The following is a 17,838-nucleotide window of genomic DNA, read 5'->3' as shown; positions in this document are numbered from 1 at the left end:
ACTCTTTGCGACCCCATGGACTGCAGCACACCAGGCCACCCTGTCCAACACCAACTCCTGGAGTTTACTCAAACTCACGACCATGGAGTCAGTGATGCCTTTAAGGGACCATGAAAACAAGGACCAGCACTTTATTTGCAAATTATCCTGTAGGAAATGAATGTTACAACTTTGCAGCAAAGTGTACACACCAGCAGATACAATCACCAGAGCCGAATGTGAATTTTAATAAACTCCTTTCATACAATGCTGATCAGCTGAGCAAATGTCATAGTCTGCATAGTGTCAGTGGCAAAGGTGACAAAGGGCACAGGGCTGGCCATAGCACAAGGGTGTGAACAGTAAGCAGGCCTGCCTCTTGGCAAGGTGACCATCAGCCGAGGGTAAGTTCATGCTTATCTCTCTCAAGGATTTTAGAATCAAGATTGACAGTTCAATTTCTCAAATTAAAAACTAAGTTTCGACGATTTAAAAAATTCCAAGTCTATATGCTTTCCAAGAACGAAGCAGCTGTGGTGAGCATGGAAATGCATGAACCAGTCAGTCACCCATGTGCTGAACTTGACTTCACTACAGTGAAGCACAGCTGCAGTGTTTGGGGACAGTGGGGCACCCCAAAGCTGGCAAATAACAGAAGCGGGTCCCAGAAAAGGGAGACTTTGCTGGTGCAAGTACAAAAAGAATGGGGTAAGAGAAAAATTTCCAAGCTTTCTTTTCACTAATTTTATTCATATTTGGTAATTTTCACTCAGAATCCTATCAACTCCTTTTTCAGTATGAGATGTAAGTCTGTAGGTGCACGTATATACAATCCCTTAGAAACTTTATTTGGTATAACTTCACATTTTTGGCATATAGAAATAAAATTTATTTTCAGACTATAGCAATGGAGACATACAATCAATATTTTTCCTAGAGTGTATAATATATAAATTATTCACATTAAAAAAATTAAGAACAGAAAGCCTCATATGCAGGAGGTATTTAAAAATGTATACTTAATTTTGAATTGGTGTTTTTGACAGTATACACAACTAGCTTTACAAATCTGAATGAGTATGATGATACATATTTGAACAAAGTATGCATATGGGCCCACTCCAGATACTTAATTCAGTACACAGATAACTTGTTCTTCACTTTGGTCACTGCAATTCCAGGTGCTGAGGCATATGCGGATCTGAAAGATACTTCCAGGAGTATTATTTATTACACTGGCATTTTAAAGATTTCTGTTTCTTCTATTCTCCTTTATAGCGAGGGGTCCTTTTCTCTTTAAAAGCAAGAAGACCTTCAAGTCTGTCTTTTGTTGGAATGGTCTAAGAGAAGCAAAACAGTATGTTATCTGTGCCCAAAATGAAAAACAGCTATAAAAGTTTAATGAGCTTTATCTAAGGAAACTAATTAGAAGATAATCTAAAATTGTGAAATCATCTGAACAATTTAAATTACGTGAACAAATTTATCATTCTAACTCCAATATGCTTCAATACAATTAAGAGTTTATTTTTTAGACAATTTTAGGTCTACTAAAAGCCTAAGCAGAAAGTTCAGAGTTCCCATATACTCCCCTCAAGCCCCATTGTTTCCCCTATTATTAACAACCTTTATTAACGCGGTATATTTGTTACAACTAATGAGCCCATATTGACACAATATTATTAACCAGTCCATAGTAACATTAGGGATATTCTATTGGTTTTGACAAACAGGTAATGTCATGTATCCACCATTAATTACAGCATCATAGAAAATAAGTTCACTGGCTATACATCCCTTATGCTTTACCTAGTCATCCCTGACCATCCTCTCCCCCATTTCTTTACCAGAATGTCACATAGTTGGGAGTCATATAGTATGTACTTTTAAGATTAAAATTTGTTATTTAGCAATATGTATTTAAGGTTCCTTCTTGTCTTTTCCTGGCAGAGTAGCTCATTTCCTTTCACTGCTGAGTAACAAACACCCCACTGAATGGATATATTAATACCACAGCTTTTATCCATTCACCTGCTGAAGGTCATCTTGGTTGTTTCCAAGTTTTACAAAACCTAGGAATAGCACCTTTATAAAGCGGCTATAATAAACACCACTGTGTAGCTTTTGTGTGGACATAGGTTTTCAACTCATTTGGGTAAATGCAAAATTGCATGATCACTAGGTCATGCGGTAAAATTATGTAAGAAATGGCTTAACTGTGAAATCCTGTTTTTATGTGCATTTCTTAATGTCATATGATGTGGACCATATTTACCTATGTTTATCTGCCTTCTGTATATCTACTTTGGTGAGGTATCTCTTCAGATCTTATATCTTCTTTTTAATGAGCTATTTTCTTACTATAAAAGCTATTTGAGTTTTAAAAGTTCTTTTTATATCTTGGGTATAAGCCCTTTATCAGATATGTTTTGCAAAGATATTTTTCCCAGTCTGTGGCTTATCTTTTCATTCTCTTCACAGTGTCTTTTGCAGAGTAGTAAGTTAATTTTAATAAACTTCAATTTTTTTCTTTCATGAATTACACTTTTGGCATTATATCTGAAAAGCCATTGCGAAACTTAAGGTCACCTAGAATTTCTACCATGTTAACTTCAAGAAGTTTTATAGTTTTTCATTTTACATTTAAATAAGTCTATAGCTCATTTTCAGTTAATTTTTATAAAAGGTATAGGGTCAATGTCTAGACTCCTTTTTTTTTCTTTTGGTAGCTGAATGTCTAGATGCTTTTAGTACTACTGATTTTCAAGATTAGTTTTCTTCACTGAATTGCCTTTGCTCTTTTGTCAAAGATCAGCTCACTACATTTGTATGAGTCTATTTCTGGGTTCCCTATTCTGTTTCATTAGCCTATTTGTCTTTATTTTTGCCAGAACCACACTTTGATTACTGCAGCTTTACTTTAAGCTTTAAAGATAAGTAGTGTCATTCCTCCAACCTTGTTCCTTACTAGTGTGGTGGCTAATCTATGTCTCTGGACTTTCCATATAAACTTTAGGACTGGTTTGCCAGTATTAAGAAAATAGCTTTCCGGCATTTTTATTGGGATTGCACTACATGTATGATCAAGTTGGGAAGAAGTGATATCTTAAAATATTGAGTCTTGCTATCCATGAATATGAGCTATCTATTTATTTAAATAGTGATTTCTTTCACCAGAGTTCCTTCTTTAGCTTGGATTATATTGATTTCTGAGTGCTGAACCAGCCTTGCATATCTGGGGAAAAAATATTACTTGGTTGTAGCATATAATTCCTTTTATCGATTGTTGGACTTAGACTGCTATTATTTTGTTGAGAATTTCTATATCTATATTCATGAGAGATAGTGGTTTACAGTTTTCCTTTCTTGTAATATCTTTAGTTTTGTTATCAGGGTTATACTGTCCTTGGGCTTCCCAGATGGCACTGGTGGTATAGAACCCGCCTGCCAATGCAGGAGACGTAAGAGATGCAGGTTTGATCCCTGGGTTCAGAAGATCCCCTGGAGGAGGGCATGGCAACCCACTCCAGTATTCTTGCATGGAGAACCCCATGGACAGAGGAGCCTGGCAGGCTACAGTCCACAGGATTGCAAAGAGTCAGATACGACTAAAGTGACAGCATGCACACACGCACTGTTCTTATGGAATAAGTTAGGAAATATTCCCTCTGCTTCTATTTTCTGGAAAAGTTTATAGATAATTGGTATAATTCCTTCATTAAATGTTTGGTAGAATTCAGCAGTGAAAATATCTGGGCCTGGGACTATTTCAGAAGCTTATTAATTATTGATTTAATCTGTATAAAAAACATAGGACTATTCATATTATCTGCTTTTCCTTGTATGAATTTTGGTATATCTTGTCTTTCAAGGAATTGGTCTATTTCATCTAGGTTATCAGATTTGTGGCCATACATAGTTCACAGTATTCTTTTATCCTTTCAGTGTCAACAGGATAAGTAATAATAACCTTTCTTGCACTTCTGATAAGTTGATTTCAGAACTTTCTTTTCTAATATACATATTTAATGCTATAAATTTTTCTCTAAACATTATTTTTGATGTATTCCCATAAATTTTGATAAGCTATATTTTCATTTTGATTTAGCTCAAAATATATCTTAATTCCTCTTGAAACTTCCTCTTTGACACACGTCATTTAGAAGCACACTGATCAATCTTATTAAAAAGATTAAATCTCACCATTAATAGGTAGGGTTCCATTTATCTTTCTGTTACTGAGTTTTAGTTTAATTCCCTTGCAGTCTGACAGACTACTTTGTATGATTCCCGTTCCTTTACATTTGATAAGGTGTGCCCAGATATGCTTTTAAAATTTTTCTTCAGACTCTGAGGTTGTCCATTTGTAAGAGGTTTGTAATTTAGTTCACTCGTGGCATGTGTTCATCAATGACAGGTGGCAGTTTGTATACAGACCACAGTTAACAATCTAGCTCTTGCTTCTAATTCATGATTCTGCCATGCTTAAATGGGAGCTAACAGTTTCCAATTCTCGGCAAAGGTGGAACAGAACTCTTATGCCACTTTACATGCCCTAAAACCAAATATTATCTTTCATTTAAAAAAAGGACGGAAGAAAAGAAGGGAGGAAGGAAGATTTGTTCCTCTACAAAAAGCCCTATTAATTTGTGTATAAAAATGAAAACTGTATATAATTGAATTAGTGAACTTTCAGTGGGTAGGAGAAAAGGTTCAGAACATCAGGAAAAGTCAATGAGTCTCAAACTCTGATGTTCCCTAGAAGCACATGGTCACAGCTGCCTTCTTCCCATCTCTCTGCTCTGGACTGAGGGTTCAAATCACATCCAGAAAACACAACATGAGCCAGAGAGACATCTACAGAACAAATGCTACTAACAATTATTCCAAAGGTTTTCTAAATTATGTAGATAGGTGTCATCATTAAGTGAAACAATCAGTCACAAGAGCTGGTGATAGTTAAAGAGAAGAAACAAACAATTTCAACTCATATGTATGATTTTGTAATAGGCATGAGTCGAATCTGCTCATGATATATAATTTAGTTGACTTTAACAGGAGGTAAGGGGTATCTGCATTGAATTAGAGATTTTATCACATACCTGAGCATAACATGCTTCTTCTATGGCTAATCCTGTTACTAAATCAACCTGATAATAAAAATATAATTCATTTTAGCAAGAATTACTTTTTAAAAATATGGTATATCAATATAAATTCAAATTTAACAACCTTATTCCAAAAGAATGGAATTCTTTGATGTAATACAGCAAATCAGAAGTAAGACCAGCACAAGAAACTTAAGTTTGCCTGGGTTCAAATTCTGACTCTGCTACATGTGAGCTGTGTAACCTTGCTTACACAGGTTACTGAACCTCTTTTGCCTCAGAGAGGTGCATCTGAACAAGTAGCTAATTACAGTATCTACCAAATGGGGTTATTGGAAGATCAAATGAGTTAATCTAGGTGAAGTCTTTATAAAGTACATAAGATATATCTATATATTGCCTGGCAGCTCAGATAGCAAAGAATTTGCCTGCAATGAAGGAGACCGGGTTCGATCCCTGGGTCAGAAATATCCCCTGGAGAAGGAAAGAATTTTTAAAACCCAATCAAATGCCTTTGAAATTTTTTTAAATGTTAGTTTACTGCTATGAAGCCCAGGAAAATATAGCACTTCTGGGTCTGTAAGGAAGAAGTATCTTTCTTCAAAATTCCTATAATTTATCCAAAATACAACTGCTATAATGCAAAGCCCAAGTAAATGGATGCCTGCATGGATCCCTTGGCCTGCTTACCTCTCCCCTGTCCTGGGCCTCTGCTCCTTTGGACTACATCTCCAGAGTAACCCCAGGGCTCCCTACAGGGTTTACATGTGTCTCACTGAAGAAAGCACATGGAGAAGTTAAAGATGGTTTCCATGCTTAGTAGGAGCTTTGCGACAGGAAGTTCTCCTTGGAACATGTGTAATATGATACTGGTGCTGAGAATATATAGAATACTCTTTTGTTTTGGTTTTCTATGAACTACTAGCCAATAAGTCTATTAACTCAACGGCAAAAATAATAAGCATGTCATATGCTGCAGGGCATAAGTGAAATTACTGAATTCTGTGATTATGATACTGAATCAACTACAGCTATAAGCAGAATGAAATCACTGATGTAGCTAAAAAAAACACCTCAGTAGCTTTCAGTAATCACAGCAGTAAATATTTTAGAGTATTAAAAAATAATGGTTCATTTAAATTAATCTCCACTATCTATTCCAAAAAAAAAGCTTAGGACACTCACCTCCATTCCTTGATTAATTGCTAATTTTGCCACTCTCATTGCAACAGGTCCCTAAAATTCAAACAAAACATATTTTAACTATTATTTATGCAAATAATGTTGTACTTCTCAGTCAAATTCAGAAATTCCCTTTGCTGGATCCATAGTATAGAAGCAACAATGGCTGTAAGATAACTGACGGAAAATTTATTTTAGGAGATTTGCAAGGCCTTCAGGAGTCCCTGATGGCTCAGAGTGTAAAGAAGCACCTGCAATGCAAGAGATGCAGGAGATGCAGGTTTAATCCCTGGGGTGGGAAGATCTTCCACAGGAGGAAACAGCAACCTACTCCAGTATTCTTGCCTGAAAAATCCCATGGCTACAGCCCATTGGTCACAAAGAGTCAGACACAACTGAGCGACTAAGCATGCACTCAAGGCTTTTAATTATTAATAAACCATAATTGTAACAAACTACTGCACCACTATATGACGCAGAGCCCACAGCATGCTGCAGCACAGCACACTAGATGCTTGAAGGTCGGTAGGTGGCATGTGTCAGTAGAGGGCTTTCCACTGTTCAGCAAATCTCAAGTAGAAAAAAGGAAAGGAAGTAAAAGTGTTTGGCACAATTAACGTACCCATCAGTGGTTTGACAGAAGCCTGGGTTGTATATTGTTACCCTGCTTATTTAACTTATATGCTGAGTACATCATGTGAGATGCCAGGCTGGATGAAGCACAAGCTGGAATCAAGATTGCTGAGAGAAATATCAATAACCTATGATATGCAGATGACATCACCCTCATGGCAGAAAGCAAAGAGAAACTAAAGAGACTCTTGATGAAAGTGAAAGAGGAGAGTGAAAAAGCTGGCTTACAACTCAACATTCAGAAAACTAAGATCATGGCATCTGGTCCCATCACTTCATGGCAAATAAATGGGGAAACAATGGAAACAGTGACAGACTTTATTTTCTTGGGCTCCAAAATCACTGCAGATAGTGACTGTAGCCATGAAATTAAAAGACATTTGCTCCTTGGAAGAAAAGCTATGACCAACCTAGACAGCATATTAAAAAGCAGAGACATTACTTTGCCAACAAAGGTCTGTCTAGTTAAAGCTATGGTTTTTCCAGTAGTCATGTATGGATGTGAGAGTTGGACTATAAAGAAAGCTGAGCACTGAAGAATTGATGCTTTTGAACTATGGTGTTGGAGAAGACTCTTGAGAGTCCCTTAGACTGCAAGGAGATCCAACCAGTCAACCCTAAAGGAAATCAGTCCTGAATATTCATTGGAAGGACTGATGCTGAAGCTCCCATATTTTGGCCACCTGATGCAAAGAACTGACTCACTGGAAAAGACCCTGATGCTGGGAAAGATTGAGGGCAAGAGGAGAAGGGGACGCCAGAGGATGAGATGGTTGGATGGCATCACTGACTCGATGGACATGAGTTTGAGTAAGCTCCAGGAGTTGGTGATGGACAGAGAAGCCTGGCATGCTGCAGTCCATGGGGTTGCAAAGAGTCAGACACAACTAGAGATTGAACTGAACTGAACTGGGCCGGAGATGAGGCTGATGCTCTCGATTAAGATGGGAGTTCAGATATCATCTGTTTTAGGTAGTGGATCTGTATCGTTCTTCCCTGGGCATCAATAACTAATCACAATGATGATGTACTAGTAAAGATGTGTGCTCCAGGCGGTACTCCCACATTACACAAAAGCTTCAAGTCCAAATGAGTCCTTCAGGATGTGTGAGGGTCAAAACTGAGAGTCCTCTGTGAGAAGGTTTTGTCTTAGAAAACCATAATCCTCCAGATGGAATTTATCTGACCACATTTTAAATTCCTGAAAATTGTTATGAGTGATTAATTAGAATTCAATGGCATAGTTTAAAGCATCTTTTGAATTAAAATGCAAGAGGCTCTAAATAAGAGGCACAACAAAGGACTCCAATAAATGCATAAATGCATGATAAATGCATGATGGCATGAAAAATGCCCATTTTTTTTTTTTTTTTGGTTATTAGTTTTAACCCACCTAAATTCTCTTCCTAAATCATATGCTGAAATTTTTTTTTAAGACCCTGCAATTTTCTGAGACTCAGGCAAGTATCTTAGTTATAATTCTTTCAAATGTAACTTGTATGTACTAATTTTTTTTAAGATCAACAATTCAATAAAAAAAAAAACAAAAAAACAGAGTGCTCCTCTCAATAAGAGTCTTTTCCTTTCATTTTTATCACCAGCTGACCCAGACAAATGCTGGCCAGACTTCCATACGCACCCAAGTCCCCAGGTCCCTTGTTAAAATGGTGATACTGATTCTGGGGTCGGGTATGGGCCGCGCTCCCGGGGGATGCCTGCACTACTAGTCCACAGACAACACTTTGGGCAGCAAGGTTTAGAAAAGTGGAGAAATAGGAAAATAAAAACACTATTAGATATAACACTTATTCAATTAGCTTCTCTTTTAAAATATGAAACCAGTGCCTCTTCTATATATACAAACCATTTTTTTCCTCAGATAGAAAAACAGAAGTAGATACACACAAATACAGAAATCCTAATTGTTTAGAAGTTTCCTAATTACTTAGAGACTAATCATTTAGTAACAAGATCTTTAAAAATAAAGATTATTCCACCTCAAATTCTGTTTCGTAACTTGTGCATATAGTTTCACAGTTACACATTTTCCGAAGTCATCTGACATCTCCCTTCAGCTGGGGGAAAAATAACGTTAGCAATTAATGTTCTCAGAGGGGTGTCCTTCAGACGAAAGGGACGGTGAGGACAGCCTGGTTTACCACATGGCAGGGTGCAGCCAGATGTCAGGTTGGGGGTGGGGAGAAGGAGGCTCTAGGGTGGGGTGAGCTGCGGGCACTGAGAGAAAGAGAAAGAGAGAGAGAGAGCGAGCGCGCACGTGCATGAGCGAGAGAGCACACGAGGGAGCCCGTTCTCAGGAGTGAGATCAAGAATGGAGCCACAGAGGCACCATCGGGCTAATGGGCCACCCACCACCCTGGCGGAGATCTGGAACAGGGAGCTGAACATTCACATCCAAGGACCATGGGAGGCTGTGCATCTTAGAACTGGAATTACGCCCAAACCTTCCTTAAATACCCCTCTTTACTTCAACTGAGACATGCACTGTTCATCAAGTTTTAAGCTAGAGGAAGTCGCTAAACCTGTATGGAGTTAAACTATCACCTCTCCTGGTATGTGTACGCCTTTAATCTCTCTTTAGCTAGATGTTTCCTTAATATTTTGAAGAAACATTAACACCAAAGTTACAGTGAGAGCTTTTCTTAAAGTAGTGAAAGTCTTGTGTTAGCTATCTATCGATTCAGAGCATAAGGCTCTGCATTATCTCATACAGCGAATGAACATATATAAGGGCCCCACCCTGAAAGAGCTTGCAGCTCATAACTTAATTGAGAAGGACTGAAATAGCACCAACACCAGGCAGTGTGGCTTTAGAAACCAACTCAAATGAGAGGCCCCATCTGACAGCTTGCAGGGGACAGGTGTGCCACAGCAGACCTGGGCTCTGTCTCACAACAAAGAACTCCAAGGATGCCTCCTGAAACTGGATACAGAGCCCCGAACAAATGTGGAGGGTGCATGCATTCTTCTAGAGAGATTTCATGAGAGTTCCCAAAAGAACTTATGGTCTCAAAAGAGGTTACAAATACTGCTTGAGTTACAGAGGAAGTAATTTTGACTCCCAAAATGGTTAGGGGACTATAAAAGTTTACAATCCATTGGGAATAAAGACAAGTCACTAATTGTTTACTTAGCAAAAATCCTTTAATGTATGATTTCCGAACAAAGGACTATTTGAAAAATACTTCTGAAAGAGTGAGAGAACCAAGAAACCCTTAAAACAGGTCCCTTGACGCTCTGTTTATTATTAATACTACTGCTCACGAGGATTAAGATCTATGAGTAAATGTGCAGTGAGTCCCAGATTTGAAGTGTACTTCTGAAGAAGTGTACTGTGCACAAAGGAGTTAAAACAAGGCCTCCATCACCATGAAAACAAACACAACAAGATAAACAACAGGTGCTGTTTAAGCAGGTTATCTCAAGTTAAGTGATCTCAACGAAAGCTCGCTTGACATAATGGACTGTGGGCTCCTTATTTATTCGTGTTTCAGTTTGGGAACGATCCAGTGTAAAAGCCCATGTGTACAGTTCAGGTCAGGAGGACTAGCTGGCGAACAACCTAAGTTGCTGGGAAGCTCTGTTGCATGTGATAAACACACATGTAATATATTATCAAGTACGGCTACAGTAAGGACTTTGAATTACCTTCAAATCTTAATTTTAATTCTGAAGCCTCTTAATATTAATCTAGTATACGATTGCTAGTTTTACAGCTACCTGTACACTTCTCTACTTGCAAAGCAAGCAAAGGACATTGTAGGTAGGTAAGACGGTTGCTGGTTTTGTCAATTTGTTGGAAGGTTATAACAAAGAGCAAAAAAAAAAACGTAGTTAAAATACCTGAGGTAAAAACTCTCTTGCTAGGTCCAAGGCCTTTCTGTAGGCAGCGTCCCCCTCCTGGTTCTGTTCTAGAACATGGCTGATCAAGCCCACTGACTTGGCTTCTTGGCCATCAAGCACACGTGCAGAGAAGATGAGCTCTTTCGCCAGGGACATCCCAATGGCACGCGGCAGTCGCTGTGTTCCCCCTACGGCATGGATGAGACAGAAAACGCGTGCAATGACTCAACACCCTTTCATTTTAACACCTCAATTTTTCATTTCTTCTACTGTAAAAACAATCTGGGCCAGAAGTTTGTATGTTAAAATTAGGTAGCTGGAAAACTACTTCAAAACTTAATCTCATTTCTTCATTAGTTTATAAAATTATTGAAACTCTAAAAGCACTTAAGAATCTTGTTTCACTATTAAGTGATTCTAACACTGTCCATCACTGGCAACACAGTTGGCATGTTCCTGAATCCAATCCACAATCATTACCATGTCAGGAACCAAAAGATGCACAGTAGTGGAGGAGGGTGGGGGCAGCCCCTTCCCCTTAGCTCATTCACTAAGAGGAATGCCAGGTCCATCAAGCTTGATGTTTCTCCTTCAGTTTAGATAAAACATCAAACTCTGAGAAATTCAACTCGTGTGCTTTTAAACACTTATTTACGGTAAATGAACTACAAATTAATTTTAATTTAGCGAAAATAAAAACAGATAATTGCTCATGAAAACAGTCTTTGTCCTAGGATTTTATTTTTTTAAGGCAAGTGCTAATCACCCCCTGTTGCAGTATTCTATTAGATCCATCTCTCTGCTCACTCCAGTATCTTTAAGTGAGGAGACTGCAATTTCATTAAATAGAAAGCTAGACAAAAGCAGGTCATCTTCTTTTTTTTTTTCTTTTTTTTTTAAAATAAATTTATTTATTTTAGTTGGGGGCTAATTACTTTACAACATTGTAATAGTTTTTGCCATACATTGACATGAATCAGCCATGGGTTTACATGTGTTCCCCTTCCTGGACCCCCCACCCACCTCCCTCCCCATCCCATCCCTCTGGGTCATCCCATTGCCCCGGCCCTGAGCATTTGTCTCATGCATCGAACATGGAATGGTGTTCTGTTTCACATATGATAATATACATGTTTCAATGCTATTCTCCCAGAACGTCCCACCCTCACCTTCTCCCTCAGAGTCCGTAAGACTGTTCTATGCATCTGTGTCTCTTATTCTGTCTCGCATATAGGGTTATCATTACCATCTTTCAAATTCCATATATATGCATTAGTATACTGTATTGGTGTTTTTCTTTCTGGCTTACTTCACTCTGTATAATGGGCTCCAGTTTCATCCATCTCAATAGAACCGATTCAAATGCATTTTTTTAATGGCTGAGTAATATTCCATTGTGTATATGTACCATAGCTTCCTTATCCATTCGTCTGCTGATGGACATCTAGGTTGCTTCCATGTCCTGGCTATTGTAAACAGTGCTGCGATGAACATCGGGGTACACGCGTCTCTTTCAATTCTGGTTTCCTCCGTGTGTATGCCCAGCAGTGGGATTGCTGGGTCATATGGCAGTTCTATTCCCAGTTTTTTAAGGAATCTCCACACTGTTCTCCATAGTGGCTGTACTAGTTTGCATTCCCACCAACAGTGTAAGAGGGTTCCCTTTTCTCCACACCCTCTCCAGCATTTATTGCTTGTAGACTTTTGGATAGCAGCCATTCTGACTGGTGTGAAATGATACCTCATTGTGGTTTTGATTTGCATTTCTCTAATAATGAGGGATGTTGAGCATCTTTTCATGTTTGTTAGCCATCTGTATGTCTTCTTTGGAGAAATGTCTGTTTAGTTCTTTGGCCCATTTTTTGATTGGGTCGTTTATTTTTCTGGAATTCAGCTGCAGACGTTGCTTGTATATTTTTGAGATTAATTGTTTGTCTGTTGCTTCGTTTGCTATTTTTTTCTCCCATTCTGAAGGCTGTCTTTTCACCTTGTTTATAGTTTCCTTTGTTGTGCAAAAGCTTTTAATTTTAATTAGGTCCCATTTGTTTATTTTTGCTTTTATTTCCAATATTCTGGGAGGTGGGTCATGGAGGATCCTGCTGTGATTTATGTTGGAGAGTGTTTTGCCTATGTTTTCCTCTAGGAGTTTTATAGTTTCTGGTCTTACGTTTAGATCTTTAATCCATTTTGAGTTTATTTTTGTGTATGGTGTTAGGAAGTGTTCTAGTTTCATTCTTTTACAAGTGGTTGACCAGTTTTCCCAGCACCACTTGTTAAAGAGATTGTCTTTTCTCCATTGTATATCCTTACCTCCTTTGTCAAAGATAAGGTGTCCATAGGTACGTGGGTTTATCTCTGGGCTTTCTATTTTGTTCCATTGATCTATATTTCTCTCTTTGTGCCAGTACCATACTGTCTTGATGACTGTGGCTTTGTAGTAGAGCCTGAAGTCAGGCAGGGTGATTCCTCCAGTTCCATTCTTCTTCCTCAAGATTGCTTTGGCTATTCGAGGTTTCTTATATTTCCAAACAAATTGTGAGATGATTTGTTCTAGTTCTGTGAAAAATACCATTGGTAGCTTGATAGGGATTGCATTGAATCTACAGATTGCTTTGGGTAGTATACTCATTTTCACTATATTAATTCTTCCAATCCATGAACACGGTATATTTCTCCATCTGTTTGTGTCCTCTTTGATTTCTTTCATCAGTGTTTTATAGTTTTCTATATATAAGTCTTTTGTTTCTTTAGGTAGATATATTCCTAAGTATTTTATTCTTTTTGTTGCAATGGTGAATGGTATTGTTTCCTTAATTTCTCTTTCTGTTTTCTCATTCTTGGAGTATAGGAATGCAAGGGATTTCTGTGTGTTAATTTTATATCCTGCAACTTTACTATATTCATTGATTAGCTCTAGTAATTTTCTAGTAGAGTCTTTAGGGTTTTCTATGTAGAGGATCATGTCATCTGCAAACAGTGCAAGTTTTACTTCTTCTTTTCCTATCTGTATTCCTTTTATTTCTTTTTCTGCTCTGATTGCTGTGGCCAAAACTTCCAAAACTATGTTGAATAGTAGTGGTGAAAGTGGGCATCCTTGCCTTGTTCCTGACTTTAGGGGAAATGCCTCCAGAAAGCAGGAATAGAAGGAACATACCTCAACATAATAAAAGCTATATATGACAAACCCACAGCAAACATTATCCTCAATGGTGAAAAATTGAAAGCAGGTCATCTTCTTATTGGTAGCTTCAATTCTACCAACAGGAAGATGAAAACAGCTGCAAATCTTAAATCTTATCCCTAAGTCTTACCCTTGAAGTGGCAGCTGGGCTGACCGGGAGGCGGAGCAAAGGCTGACTATGAAGGTTCAGGGGAGAAAAAGAAAACGGCTGGTCACACATCTGAGCGAGCTCACTCTGTGTTTCTTTGCCCATGAAGTTTAAACTTTGTTTTTTTCTGCATTAGTTACCAACACGTATAAACTGAGTGGGTGATTTCATTATAAACACTAGTTTTAACCTGGAAGTTAACTGCAGCTGCACCTTTTAGATACAATGCACTCAAGCTGCCACAGCCTCCACCACTTCCTACGACTCCAATCTGTAGACTGAGAGGTTTTGATTTTCTTTTAGCGATTTTAAAAGGAAGATAAAATCATTTCCTATCCACACCTCAATCAAAAGTTGGGGGGGATAAGAGGCAAGTTTCAAGAAAACATATATCCTTTCAATAATTAAGTATATTCCTATGTGTTTAGCAAACAAAGCACACTGGTATTGGAAGCTTATTTTGCTATTATTAAACAATTATGTTGAGAACCATGAACATGTTTTGAAAATATAGGTGATTTATTAAAAAAAAAAAGAAATAAAAACAACCTCAAAACGATTGACATTTTCTGTAGGGATTGTTTTTGAACATAAATGAGTTTAGGCTTCCCTGGTGGCTTAGTTGGTAAAGAATCTGCCTGCAATGCGGGAGACCTGGGTTTGATCGTGGGTTGGGAAGATCCCCTGAAAGACGGCACGGCAACCCACTCCAGTATTCTTTCTTGGAGAATCCCCATCGACAGAGGAGCCTGGCGGGCTACAATCCATGTGGTTGCAAAGAGTCGGACATGACTGAGTGACTAAGTATAGTATAGCACAGAGTACTGCTTCTATAAACTGCAGCTACTTATTGCTTACACTCCCCAAGCAGTTAGAGACGGTAAGTTTAAAGCTATTTTATGCAACACGGCAAAAAATGTGTGTGAAAAATGAAGCACTGACAAATTTAAATCCAACTGTAAACAATCATGTTGCTCAGTGTAGTAAAGATAGGTCTGAGAACTTAACAGAATAAACTTCATGGAAAAAGACAAGTTTTATGGTATTTCTAATGGCAGCTGCTTAGAACAGAGAGATACAAGTAATACAACCCAGACAGTTATATTTACTCATGGAACTGAGGAAGATTTTCAGGAGACTAAAGAACTTACAGCTATAGTATTCATAATAAGCACAACATTAGAGAATGATTCTTTGTTGTGTTCTATGAAAAGTTTAATGTAGACTGGTCAAAATTAACACGTGACCCTCAATGGTCATTGTTAGTGTGCACTTCTTATTCAACTCAGTATTTTGTAAGTCCAAAAAGCTTAAGCCCATTCATCACATTAGTTTGTAACAATTTAACAAAGGAACAGCATGAAACTCATCTCATGAAACAGCTGAATGGCACAGAACTCTAAACTTTGCCAGCTGAAACTTATGCAGACTGAACTGTCTGCTGGAGGAAATGATGTGAGGGTGAGGCACCTGGTGCTGAAGAGACCTTTCTGTTCTGCTGAAAACAGTGCATCATAGGATCTAAGGAAAAACCATCAAGTTGGCTCATCAACAACTAACACTGAATCCAAGACTTGGCTTTTTTCATTGACATCACAAGATATCTACGTTAGGAACCTCATGTAGGTGCAGTCATACAGTATTTGTCCTTTTGTGGCTGGCTTATTTCACTTAGCAAAATGTCTTCAAGGTTCATTCATACTGTAGCATGTGTTAGAATTTCATTCCTTTATAACACTGAATATGTTTTGTTTATTCATTCTGCTGAACAGGTTTTGTTTATTCATTCATTAATTGAGGAACATCTGGCTTGCTTCCACCTTTTGGCTATTAGAAATGATATTGGTATGAATACGTGTGTACAAACATCTCTTCAAGACCCTGCTTTCAATTTGTTTGAGTAGATGTCCAGAAGTGGAACTGCTGGAAAATACAGTAAGTCTGTGTTTAATATTTGATGAACAGCCATACTTTTTCAAAACAACTTCACCATTTTCTATTCCCACCAACCTGGCAAGTGTTCCAATTTCTCCACATTTCTTACCAACACTTTGTTATTTTGTTTTATGGCAGTCATCTTAATAGGTGTGAACTGATATCTCATTGCGCTTTTGATTTGCATTTCCCTAAAAACTAGTGACTTGAGTAGCTTTTTATGTGCTTATCGACCATTTGTATATCTTCTTGGAGAAAGTCTATTTAGGTCCTTTGCCCATTTTTAACTGGGCTGTTCTGCCATTGTTGAGTTCAAAGAGTTCTTTATAAACTCTTGATATTAATCCCTTATCAGACACATGATTTGCAAATATTTTCTCCCAATTCATTGGTTGCTTTTTCACTGCTAATAGCATCCTCTGAGGCAGGCAAAATTTTTAATTTTGAGGAAATTCAATTTATTTTTTTCTTTTGTTGTTTTTGCTTTTGGTGTCACGGCTAAGAAGTAATTGCCAAATCCAATGTCAAAAGTTTTTCCACTGTTTTCTTCTAAGAGTACTGTACTTTCAATACTTACATTAAGGTATCTGATTCATTTTGAGGTAATTATTGTATATGGTATAAATATTCAACTCCATTCTTTTGCAGGTAGGAATCCAGTTTCCCTAACACTATTTGTCAAAACGGGCATGCTTAAATAGTTACACAAATATGTGATTTGATTTCCTCATTCTTACCAAAACTTAATCTTTAGGAAACCTGTTTGGTAAGAAATTATCTGGTCCACTTTCATATGCTGCAATCCAGTTCACAGAAATTAAAGACTGTTAGTTTGAACCATACTTTTACTTTATGGAATTAAAGGTAACTAACCCTTTACTATCTTCAAGTATATAAAATTTGTGATTTCAATCTTTATAGAGATGATATGATCTGTTTGTCTTTGTCAACTAATACTGATAGTGTGAGCAAAGAGCTGTACAAACAGAAGTTACTGAACTGCAGTGCAATACGACACAGAAAACTAAACATGATTGATGTGGAATTTCAGATTTCTAGAAATATCTCAGGGTTACTCCAAATAGAAAATCTTTTATGCCAACATTCTAGTCCAATTTGGAAGTACTTCTGTTTAAGCTCTTTTCTATGATGAAATAAAGCAATTAACTCATTAGAAAAGCAAGGCTCAGTGCATCATTACATCCTGCAACCTGAGAGACAGAATATGCCACTGAGATGTAGTGTGGAAGAAAAAGCATCAGATTTAAGTTCCAAATACAGAAAGGAGTATTAGAGAGAATTATTTCAACTCATCTTTTATTTTTAATTCTGAATATTAAATTCCAATATTAGCTCAGAGGTAAAGCGAAGGTAAGTGTGTTGTATTTTTCTGTCAGTTGATTTTCTTATATTGGGCTTATTTCAGCAGATCACACAACCTGCTGAGTTCCAATAGGGATTTGAGTTCAAGATGACAAAGTGGCATCTCTAGATAGTCTTAATGACTGGTGAAATTAATCAGAACTAAAAACAGGGTCATCCCCAGTGGAATTAAAATAGTTCTATTCTGACTGCTGCCCTAACATATTCAAAATCAAACAGGTCTGAGATTGATTCAGACTTACACTACTGGCCATCCCAAGAGTTTCCAGAATTGACCCGTGACTCCTTTGGGCCCTGCTCTGGAGACTCACAAGAGTTTGGGTAACTTGCCCAGAGTCACAGAGTTAGGTTGCAGAAACAGAATCCAAACCTACCTCTGTCTGATTCTTATCTACTATGTGATAAAAAAGTAAAAAGCAACTTATGAA

General features: G+C 37.7%; 1 protein-coding gene across 9 annotated transcripts in view; it reads right to left on the bottom strand.

Annotated features, from left to right (window-relative positions):
* Nucleotides 1–708: 708 nt before the first annotated feature.
* AUH (AU RNA binding methylglutaconyl-CoA hydratase) overlaps nt 709–17,838 on the bottom strand; it is a 188,897-nt gene continuing 171,767 nt past the window's right edge. For 6 of the 9 annotated variants that reach the window (XM_081571572.1, XM_081571581.1, XM_081571612.1 and 3 more), the window contains 4 exons: nt 10,764–10,951; nt 6,273–6,323; nt 5,082–5,129; nt 709–1,319 (listed from right to left, as the gene is read on the bottom strand). In XM_081571572.1, the coding sequence (XP_081427698.1) occupies nt 1,242–1,319; nt 5,082–5,129; nt 6,273–6,323; nt 10,764–10,951 (365 nt within the window). In that variant the 3' untranslated portion in view covers nt 709–1,241. The remainder of the gene's footprint in view (nt 1,320–5,081; nt 5,130–6,272; nt 6,324–10,763; nt 10,952–17,838) is intronic. The other 3 variants (XM_081571592.1, XM_081571603.1, XM_081571645.1) reach the window with 1 other exon arrangement.

Source organism: Giraffa tippelskirchi, chromosome 1, assembly GCF_054371585.1.
Source record: "Giraffa tippelskirchi isolate mGirTip1 chromosome 1, T2T-mGirTip1v1.2.pri, whole genome shotgun sequence".
NCBI classification, from domain to species: Eukaryota; Metazoa; Chordata; class Mammalia; order Artiodactyla; family Giraffidae; genus Giraffa; species Giraffa tippelskirchi.
Note: the sequence above shows the minus strand (reverse complement) of the source record. Positions and strands in the feature narration are given on the sequence as shown.